At 33.4% G+C, this 12,004-nt stretch overlaps 2 protein-coding genes across 2 annotated transcripts; both read left to right on the forward strand.

The window, feature by feature from the left end:
• Positions 1-1,838: 1,838 nt before the first annotated feature.
• HELRODRAFT_134359 (hypothetical protein) lies at positions 1,839-3,544 on the forward strand (the record flags this gene model as incomplete). Its single annotated transcript, XM_009012910.1, has 6 exons — positions 1,839-1,979; positions 2,127-2,186; positions 2,278-2,424; positions 2,716-2,795; positions 2,981-3,242; positions 3,479-3,544. Coding segments are annotated over 6 exons (756 nt in total), but the record flags the coding sequence as incomplete, so codon positions are not given.
• A 6,462-nt stretch (positions 3,545-10,006) lies between these two features.
• HELRODRAFT_152920 (hypothetical protein) lies at positions 10,007-10,609 on the forward strand (the record flags this gene model as incomplete). The annotated part of the gene is made up of 2 exons (XM_009012911.1): positions 10,007-10,136; positions 10,464-10,609. Coding segments are annotated over 2 exons (276 nt in total), but the record flags the coding sequence as incomplete, so codon positions are not given.
• Between the last annotated feature and the right edge of the window lie 1,395 nt (positions 10,610-12,004).

Genomic DNA, 12,004 nt, shown 5'->3' on the forward strand with positions numbered 1-12,004 from the left:
TGAAACAATATGCGCATAGGAATGAGCAGAGGATTGATTTTGTTGGGTGACTGACTCATCATGTGTAAGATCTTAATGCAAGTGTTAATCATCTTATAATATTCAATGTCTTAAGAACATTTGTTTTTAAGACATTGCATACTGTTTCATAACTGTTTAGAAATACCACGTTACATACATTAAGTGAACTAGTTGAAAATAATTTTCAAATACAAAATTTATAATCGAGCAGCTCTCTAAATTTTCTAAACTTCACATTCAGTAACAGTACCTTCCTCAGATGATCAAGATCTAACTACAACATCAAACGAACCCAATGAGCTTAGTGAGACAACATCCCTCTCCTCACCATCACAAACAACATCTGTCACTACAACATCTGAAGCTACTACAACATCATCAACAGAAACAACGTCACCGACGTCGTCTCAACTAACGTCAAGTATTACAGGATCGGAGGATGGAGTGACATGCAATGACCCCACAGGAGGCAAGCGAGTGTACAGTCGGGACTTTCTTATGGGACTCAGGGATCATCCTGAGTCCCAGAAGAAACTTCCGCTTCTCTCTCCAGACCTCACTGACATCATCAGGACATCTCCACTCAGAGTAAGCATCTTTTACAACAGTTATTAATTAGCACAGAATAGAATCAAATTAGTTGCACATTCAAATTAGCAATTTGATATCAGTTGTTAATGTTTCATGCACATCTACATCAGCAAGTTTCAGCTTTTTTATGCTGAAATTTATGCTGGGCCATCTTGAAATTTGATACATTATTAGCATTGACAAACCTTATCAGATAAATAATTCCATTGGTGAAATATTTTATTGGTGAAATAGTATTCGCAAAATTCTTACTGGCAAACTTTCAAACTCAAACTATTACCTATTTTTGTCATTGTGTATCCAAAATTTTGCTCAGTGTTAACATTCACCATCCCATTTATTGATGGGATTGGTTAAATCACATCTGCTTTTTATGTCTGTAAACCAATGAAACCGCCTCAATAACCTTAGGTTTTCTTGGCATTTTAATTTATTTTCATTTCACAATTTACAATTCACATTCACAATTTACCAGAGGGATTCTTCACTTGGTAACATCTCCGGTTCCTCATCATCCCTCTTGATGTTGATGGGAGGCATCAGGGGAATGCCGCAGATGGGGATGTTCGTTCCTGACTATAACCAAACCATCTTTGGAAAGTCAGGATCACAACCGAACAGACCCGCCAATAGGTGGGTGCGCACTTTTATTTCTTTATTATTTTGTTTGATTTAAAATTCTGTTGTAGATTTCATTTCATCTCGTATTGATCATTCAAAATATTTTAATGATTCATACTCTAAAATACTACTTCTAAAATTGTGCAACTTCTCCAACTATTACTTCCTTAGTACAACTTTGTTACTATTGAAATGTAACCGCAAATGATGTGGTGATGATGTGATCTTGGTTGAATAGGTCGAGTCAGAAACGAGACTACCAGCAGGGCTCGCAACAGCGCATCATCAACGTGCAACTGTCCAGTGACGTACAACTGCACACTACTGAACAGGCCTGGAAACCTTCCATGAAGGCATCTGGCGATGAATACAATGAGAATGCTGTCACTGAGGTCAGTTGCATGGAATGGATGGTTAGATGTGGCATGTGTTTATAATTATGGTAGTGATGGCCTGTTGTTGTCATGCTATCGATAAATTATTGAATTTTGTATGGATTATATGGTTTATTGATAAATTTAATATTGTTCTTAAATTTTATCTTAGAATTTATTCCTAATAAATTTTACAGTTGTTAACTGTTATTTGTAATTAATTGATCAAATCAGAATCTGTATAAGAAAGTGAGGAGCATACTGAACAAACTGACCCCTCAAAATTTTGAGGCTCTCCTGAAACAAATACACGAACTGGAGATCAATACAGAGGATAAACTATCTGGATGCATTAAAATTGTCTTTGAAAAGGTTGCCTGCCTTTTTATTTATCGTCTTGTTTTTTATTCTCCATTGTTTATTTTGTATGTTTAAATTGTTATTCAATATTAGCAATTTTTTTCCTAATTAAATAATCTATCAATTAACTTAATCTAATAATTCTCATTAACAACTAAGGCCATATCTGAGCCGAATTTTTGTGAAGCCTACGCCAAGATGGCATGCAATATATCAACGGTTTGTATACAGTTCTTCATACCATCAATTTTATTGTTATTGGTTCAAAGGTCAATGTGCATATTCTTATATGCACATACAATACATGCAGTTGAAAGTGCCATGCAAGGACAATCCACACGATGCTTTATCTTTCAGAAGACTTCTGCTCAACAGATGCCAGACGGAGTTTGAGAAGGATCGGTCAGATGAGATTGAACTGGAGAAGAGGCAGAAAGAGATTGAAGAGTGCCAGCAGGTTTATTTGTTGTTGCTGTTGTTATTTTTGTTGCTTTTCTGATGATGTATATAATTGGCTTCTCTGTCTTATATTTAGACATGGCATTTTTGTTATTGTCCAACTTATAAATACAAATGTATCATCAATTAACTAAATATGCTCCACATTAGTATTTGCGTGTATCCATGAGTTAGCATGAGCAATTTGAGATGAATATAATTTGATTAATATGAAAATTGCAGCTGTGCTAAAATAGATAACACGATCACTATTATTGCATATATTATTTCACTTGAATTACAAATGAAGGATGATAAGAGGAAGCAGTTGATCTTGGAGAAGGAAGAAATGGTGACAAAAGCAAGGAGAAGGTCTCTGGGAAATATAAGGTCTGACAATGTTTGATCATGTTGGTGATGTTGTTACGTTGTTGTATTGTATAATTTTTTTGTAACATTTGCAATCTCACATTTAACACTCATGATACGCTCAAGCCTATGCATTAACATTCGATCTAATTTGTGAGTATAATCTCAGATCTAATGGCATCTCATAACACGTCAAACAACGGCAGGTTCATAGGCGAATTATTCAAGATGAAGATGCTGACGGAAAAGATAATGTTTGAATGCCTGACCAAACTGATCAAAGCCACAGACGAGGACAGCATTGAGTGTCTTTGCTGGCTTCTCAGGACCATTGGAAAAGACCTTGATTCTGATAGGAATAAGAAACATCTCGATGCTTTCTTCTCTGAAATTGTTAAGAAGTCAAAGAGCAAAGGTGTGTCACCCAGGACCAAGTTCATGCTACAAGATATAATTGAGCTCAGATCTGTTAGTATTTTTTTGCCGCAGCATCCTACTTCTGTTTGAACTGTGCTGACTTGTTTTATGATGTTTGTTAGGGAAAGTTGGTAAATCTAACTGTTGCTCAAAAAGATTTGTTATTTTTTCACCAATGCAAACGTTTTTGTTTACAGTGCAGTTTCATGCTACCATTCTTATTTTGTACGTTTATTTACTTTACTTTAATTCTTACTCCAAGCATGGTTATGATTTTGCAACCATAGAACAACTGGGTGCCTCGAAGAAATGAATTCAACCCAAAGACCATTGCACAGATCCACAAGGAAGCACAACAGGAAGAATTGCAGAAGCAGGCCATGATCAATCAGTCACCTTTACTAATCAACAACTACCAGCCGCCATCGCAGCAACAACAACCAACGCAAATGATGACAAAGATCGGCACCGATCCATCAATGGCTATGCATGGGATGAGAGGACGTGCCTTCAACCAGGGAGTTGGTGGATCGGGTAGGATGCAGATGGTTGAGGATGGTGGCTGGACGACGTTCAACAACAACAGAGGCGGTGCCAGAGTGCTGAACGAAAAAGTGCCGCTCGATCATTCCAAACTGATGTTCAGTCGACAGAATGAGGGCGAAATTAAGTTGGGACCATGTAAAGTGGCTACTTGGACATCTGGTGCTGCTGCTACTGGTATTGGCTTATCTGGCAGTAGACAATCTTCTCAGGAATCTGAAAAAACGAATGCCTCAAACAGGTTGGCTTATTTTTTGGTTTTGTCATAATTTAGTTAGATGTTTAAAATATTTCAGAATGCCTGCCATTCTCTTTTATTACAATCATCAGAATTATATGCTTTCCATTGCAATGATTATCTAAATTTGACAAATGTGCAAGTGAAATAAAGTGTACTTTATTGTAGTGCAAAAACATTAATCTTATCTCTATTTGCAGATTGGTAGGAAGCACAGTTGGTGGTGATTCGTATGATAGCAGGTTGGGCAGGCCTCCTCCCACCGGACGAAGGGAATCAACTGGAATGACCTTCCGGTCACAAAATCCATTCCCAAGACCAGACCACTACTCCACATTGCCATCAAGGTGTGTTTTAAATCAACTCCATTGCTCAGATTTAAGTTAATTTGCTATTCAAACCAATTCAATTTATCGCAGTTCATTTAAGAGTAACAAAGTTTCTATTCATTCAAGTCAAATTAATTCCTTACATTTGTTTCATGATATCCAGTAAATCCAGATACGACAACCGACCATCACCCGCCAACAGCCTATCAAGAGATGCCAGTCGAGAGTCTAGCCTCAGTAGGGAACAAATGAATCGGGCATCACCAGTCCTCAATTTTCACCCATATCACCAACATTCAGCACTTGTAAATAAACCACAGCCATCATCGTCGCCCTCTTTGTCCTCGCTAGCTGCTCCATCCATGCCACCAGCACCACCACCTCCAGTAAAAGAAGCAACCAATCACCTCACTGATGAGATATTCAACCAGAAATCAAAAGGAATTCTGGATGAGTACCTCTACATTAAAGACAAAAAAGTCTGTAGTCTGTTGGCTCTTTTTGTTTGTTCATAGTTTTGCAAGAGTGTTTGCTGGCTGTTCTGTTATTCCTGATGGTGTGCATTTTCGTTTGATAGCTTGAAGAGTCCTAGTTTTAACTTTATGATGAAGCAGTTTTATTGATCTGTTGCTGCTGGCTGTGGTATTGTTGTCTTTAAGTAGAGATCTGCAAAAAAATGTTTGACTCTCAGTGTGAAGGAAATAACTAACACGTTTCAAAAGTTTCAATATAAAAATGTGGAAAAAATTAAATATATAACGTAATTTTTTATAAATTTCAAAAAAATATAGTCTCTAGTTATATTGAGATGCTCTCTTGATTTGCATTGACAGGAGGCATTATTAAGCGTGCAGGACATGCGTCTGGACTCAAGGTCGAGTGCAACTTTTGTATATACAATTATCACCCACGCCCTCGAGAAATCAACCGAAGAGTGCAATCTGACGGGAGAGTTGTTAGGACATTTGAACACGAGTTCTGTACTACAATTCAGCTCCATCAAAAATGGGTTGGTTTCTTATTTTTAATTGGTTGGTTCTTAGCTGGTTATTTTTAGTTTAATTAATTTCTTTCATAAAAAATCAAACACATTTAAATTTTAGCTTATTAACTATAATCATCAATCATTCTAAAATCATCAATTAGCAATCATTCTAAAAAATTGTTATCCTTTGCAGCCTTGAACAAGCCCTTTCAGACGCCCCTGACCTTGAGATTGATATACCTCGTATCTGGACCTGCTACTCGGACCTCATCTCCTCCATGCTTCTTCAGTCATACGACTTGCTACCTCACGTAGCCGAAGTTGTTGAGCTGAAGTTGAAAATGCACAACAGGGCAGGCCCTCTCATGGCAGAATCAATCTCCAAAGTCACCAAAAAGCAGGTGGGGCATTAGTGCATTTGATCACGTGAGATTATGAGTAGTCACGTGCGATGATTAGTGATCACCTGTGGTGATTAGTGATCACCTGTGGTGATTAGTGATGACGTAACAGTTCTCTTTGTTTCGCGACTGATAGAAGGTGCTATATTTGTTAATGCCTGTGTATATGGGTGATATATTGCTGAGTGTTGTTACTCTAATGATTATAATGGTATTAAGATAATGATAAGAGCATTAGTGATAGCAAATAAGAAATAACGTGTTAGTATTAAAATGATGTAGTGGGTTGAACGGTAAGTAATTAATTAGTAATTATACACCCTGCATACTCATGCGGAAGTTGTCCTTTATTTACTCAACTACTACCAGATGTTTCAACAATATCATATAATCATTCCACAACAATCATTCTTCTGAATATGTACGTGTATTTAATTAGTTAATTTATTTATTTATTCCTATAAATTTCAATCACCTAATTTGCTGGCAAACCTGGATCTTGGATAAATAAATCTTTCGTTCGAATTTTTGAATATGTAAATGATAATACCTGTTAAATGTTCTGAAAGGATGCATATACGTAATAGAACCTACAGATTTATAGGGAGAGAGAGGAAGTGTGAGTGTGTGTGTGTGTGTGTGTGTGTGAGTGTGCGTGTGTGTGTGAGGGTGTTTACGAGTGTGAATGGGCTTGCTGGGATTGATTTGAAATTACTGTGCTGTATTGTATATTGATGCGTTGAGAACTTAGGTTGTGATTTAGTGATGAGGTTGGTCTTTATTTTATACGCCTCAGGAATATTTTAAGTGTTGTCATTAGCACTTGAACCCTATATATCTAATTTTCTTTGTCTTTGCTGTTTTCAAAACTTTCATCTCTTAGGTTAATTTGTTCTTACGTACTGTCTTATTTATCACACGTTATTGCAAACTGTTTTTTATACATAATATATGTTATAATGCTCAAATTCTAATTGCTGTGCTCTAGTGTAACCTGTTATTATTTATTTAAAAAATTGATTTCGTGAAAATGAATAGACCGTTATTTCAAGATTAATTAATGCTAGCACGTTTTATGTTTGTATTTTAATTGTTACAATTTCCTTAACTATATGCTATCAATCATGGAATTTCAACTTCGATTTATTATAAAATGTCTCTTATTTTTTTTTATTTACTACAATTATTAGAATGATTTATAATAATATTTTTGATTGCATTATTAACTCAACCCATTATCATTACTACTATGTTTCAGTTTGATTCTTACTGGATGACGTTGATTAGCATTGTTCATTTATTCATATTGAATATATATTGGATAGAAACTCTGATATAATACTTTCAATTGAAAAAATAACACGTTGGAGTTTTTTTTTCTATGAAATAGAGATGTGGATGTAGTTGTTTGTTTGTTCTTCTTGTTCAGCTCGTGTTCATTCACTCAAAAAGACATTCAAAAAATCACATCAAACGTTTAGGATTTCGTTTATACCACAGCTTTATAACAGCCTTATTATATATATATATATATATATACTCAAAAATTTCATTCACAATGTAAAATTCTTAATTGTTTTTATACGTAGAAATAAAAAGTGCTTGTTGCATGTTAATTTCAAAAGCAGATATCGTAATGTTTTAAACATCTTGAAAAGTGAAAGTTCAGCTATATATTTTTAATTAATGATTGGTTACTAAACTAATGGACAAAGTGAAGATAAATTGATTTGACGATTCATTACACTGAAAAACATTGTCCGTACATTTGTGTTCAATGAGTGGGCTGCGTCAAATTATGTAGAAACGTTTTATCGTGGCTTTTTTTAAACCATTAAAACATTCAATATCTCAAAATTTTTAAAAGACTTGGGATCGATCGTTTTGTTTATGTGCATGCTGCTTGCTATTGATTGACTAACCAATAATCACACCAACACAAAATAAGGCTTACACGAATTCACGAAATGATGTGCGTATTTGAGGTTTTGGGTTTTAAAAATTCTGAGTTTGTTTCATTAACTAACAAAACTATTGCTCATTTTCTTCATTTGAAATGATTATGCCTACATTTCAAACAAGTGTCTCAACAACGATTGACAACAATACATGCAAATATATAGAAATAGGATAAACGTAATTTGGAAAATATATTAATATGACATAACAATTTAACGAACAAACAACAATCTTGTTTAATTAATATCAAGTTAATCATTTAAAATTTCTTTCTTTTCAATTGTACTTAAGATGTCCACACACTCACACACACACACACACATATATATATATATATATAAAGTAATATATACGTGTAAACTATTGTATATGTAAACGTATAACTATGTATTTATTTATATATGTAATTATTGATGAAATTGCGGTAGCTTCCTGTTTAATATTTCTAACGCTAGATCGTAAATTATTGTCAAATTTTTCGTATTAACAATCGTTTACGATCTACCGTTAGAAAAATTAAAAAATTAAACATGAAGCTAACCAACGCGGACATTCTGTCATTTTCATCAAAAATTGCATTTCTGACAGTCTGAATTCAGTATTTGTTGATGTGTGTATGTACGTCTGGGATATGTGCAGGCCGGCAAACACTGGTCTTGATTTTGTTTTTAACGTTCAGCAAGTTCTTCAAATCCTCTGGTTCCAAGTCATCGTAGCTAAGACGATATGCGACAAATAAGCGTATGAATCAATGAAAGTGTTATAACATTATAAAGTGTGTATGTACGTTAAAATTGCTTACATAAATTTAACGGTTTTCGTAATAATTTACAGGCTAACAATAAGATAATAACCGCTTGGAACGAACGTGAACTGAGTTGGTGTCGGTTGACGGACCAACCCCTCTATGAGTTCACCGTACAAAATGTTGGTCTATGTTTCCTCAATTCATGTTGTTTAAGTGTAGCGGCAAGTTTTGGCTTGTGCGTATGTATTCAGTGCTTTTAGTTTATTTCTTTCACCCAAATTATTTCCCGCAACTGTAATCTTCTATGTTAAAAATCGAAACATTGTGCCCGTTAACAAGATGTTTTGACAATCTTTTGTTACATTCAAATATAATGTAAAATGATGACAAGCCAGTACTTGAGCACGCTACATATGCATATTAACCATTAAACTTATATTTTGTTGAATTAAACGTCGTTCCATGAGAATAATCGCTCCATCATTCAATCACCTAGAAATTGGAATCGTTAGATGTGATATCAAGTGAGTTGCTCTTGCTGATGAGGAGGAACTCCGCACATAGCGTCTTCTTCTCATGGATCAAAGTCAGTTGATGACTGGTGGTGAAGCATTTAAACACATACTTCTCATATTTTATGTACTATCCGACAGCTTTCATTTAAATTTTGTTTTAAGTCACTGTGAACGTCTGTGTAAATGTGCGAGTTCGTTATTAGAAAAAGTAATTGATACCGTTAGCTCAGTCGTTACATGAGGGTAGTATTTGAAGTGACCATGATTGAGAACGCAAGCGAAGTCGATTTATGATTGTGGTAAACAACCCGCGAAATAGTGAAATATGATAGATCCAAAACTGCTCTTCACGCTTTCCTATCCATGTCAGCACAATGCATTCGCGCAATTCATCATTTTCAGTCAAAATCAATCGATTGACTTGATGTAGCGACTTTTTTAAAGCCTTCGATGAATCATTAAACTTTACGTTTTTTAGCAATCTTTGAAAATATTTCTTTGCTTATTCGTTTATTGTGTTCACATTTGAAAGTGTATGTTTAAAGTAATTTAATTTAAATGTATGTTTAACGATGCACCTACACTGAACCACACATACATATATAAAAACACGAATACACTCACAGAAACACATAGAACCGAACCAGTACACTCCTCTCTTCATTCGATCGCTGACCAACGCCATCTGCATATATTCTCTTCATGGTTTGGAAGTTTTCAGAAATTTTACTTTTTACATAATTTATATAAAACGATGGTAATTGACATTTGTCACTGCTTTCACTTATTCTTATCTAATTTTTTTGTGTTGTGCCTATTTGGTGTGCTCCAATCAAGGATATTCAAATTCACCATCATGATATAATGATAATACCGTAGATAGTATAACATAACATAAAGAAATAATGGGCGCGAAGAACATATGCCCATATCTAAATGAAATAAAATGTTATTATAACGTCCTTATATATGATGACTTTTCAAAAACAGAAATAAACACACACACATATATATATACTTTTAAATAAAATAAAGATGATATGTTGATATAAAACTACGAAGTTTCAGGCAAGGAGTACAACATACGCGTGGAGAACTTCAAGGAACAAGCCTACCTGCTGAGAAGATACATCGACATTAATAAGGAGGATAGGTCGAAAGACAACAGCGAGCTACAGGCTCTCTACGCCGTGCAGGCCTTCGTCTGCTCTCTTGAACATCCACCAAGTTTGATCTCCTGTTTCATATGCATTTTTCGTTTTATTCAAAATAGAAATTGCGACCTAGGTGTATTTTATCTATATCTTATATGTATATACATATTTATATATTTTATCTATATCTCACCAATATCTGTCTATATATGTATCTTATCTATATGTTACCTATATCTATCTTTATATGTATCTTATCTATATCTTATTTTGTATATCTTCCTTGCATCGACACTCCTTTACTCAAACAACGGAATTGTTATGTGTTTTTATATTTTTACTATCATCTTCCCGACACACAAATGTACACACAGACAACCGATTATTCATTGCAATGTAGATCTGATCAACGCATACTTCCAAGCACTGTACGATCTGGATTTGATATCAGAAGATGCCTTCATAGAGTGGAGATCAAGCACAGATCCGCAGGAGCAGACAGGCAGGGGAGTCGCTATCACTTCACTCAGGCCTTTCTTCGAGTACCGTCTTTATATATTTTTACAATTTCACTATGTTGCGTTGTGGTATAGTGGTTAAGGTGCCTGCCATTGATGTTGCATTAACCTGGCTCTGATACAAAAAGAATTCGGTCTATTAACTTTTCATTTTCTTTTGATGTGATGTCTGCTAGTTGTTTGTTAATATCTCTGATACTGTGAAAAAATAAACGGATACTAATAGTAATAGAAATGACCAGATTAATAATAATAAATAATTATAAATAATAATAAATAAATAAATAATAATAATTTCTTTTTATTCAGATGGTTGCAAGCCCCAGAAGAGGAGAACAGTTAATAAATATGAACGATCAAACAACTTGTCTCATTCGTACAACAGTTACATTAATGTTATAATAATTATAATAATAATAAAAATAATAAATATTAATTAATTAATAATAATAATAATGGTAATGATGATGAAAATTAACATCAATTCCATGATAGGTTGATAATTGGAATGATAATGCAATTAGTCATATATACATATTTATAAATTGTATTGTATAGTGCTATGATGATGACGATGATGATGGATGGTGATGATGACGATGATAATAGAAATTGTAATAATAATTATTATTATTATAAATAATAATGACTATTAATAAGGTTAGGCATTTAACAAAAATAATTTACAATGTATGTGTTGATTAACAGTTCATTATATATATATATATATATATATATATATATATATATATATATATATATATATGTATATATATATAAACATATATGTATATATATATATATAAACATATATGTATATATATATATATATATATACATATATGTTTCACAGTTAGGTCGTTTCGATAATGGTGATGATGATGATAATGATAATGACGATGATGAACACAATTTAATGAACGAATGAACCATTCAATTACTTAATTTTAATCAATTAAATTTAATTAATTACTTTTAATTATCGTCTAATAAGTAATATTATCCAATATTCATTTCTATTTAATATTCTAATATCAAGCTGCAGCCTATTATTATTATTATTATCTTATTATTATTAAAATAAAACAGTTTACATTATTTGACATTATTATGTTATGTTTTAATTATTATTTTCATCGTACGTGTATATGAGAATGTGTAAAAAGTACGTATTTACATAAACATGGAATACATATTTCTTGTATTGTATTATAGATAAATAAACGAAGACACACACACAAATACATATATGGAAATATAAAATATATATATATATGTATATGTATATAGAAAGAGAGAGAGAGAGAGAAATAGAGACGCATTTTTTAGTAATTTATTTAACTTGTTTTTCTTATTAATTGCCCACTTTATGTTTAACAAGTTAGTCTTTAGTTTGTTTGGGTTGACTGTTTCGTTTAGTCGA

The sequence above is a fragment of the Helobdella robusta genome (genome assembly GCF_000326865.2).
Source record: "Helobdella robusta unplaced genomic scaffold HELROscaffold_11, whole genome shotgun sequence".
Lineage (NCBI taxonomy): Eukaryota > Metazoa > Annelida > Clitellata > Rhynchobdellida > Glossiphoniidae > Helobdella > Helobdella robusta.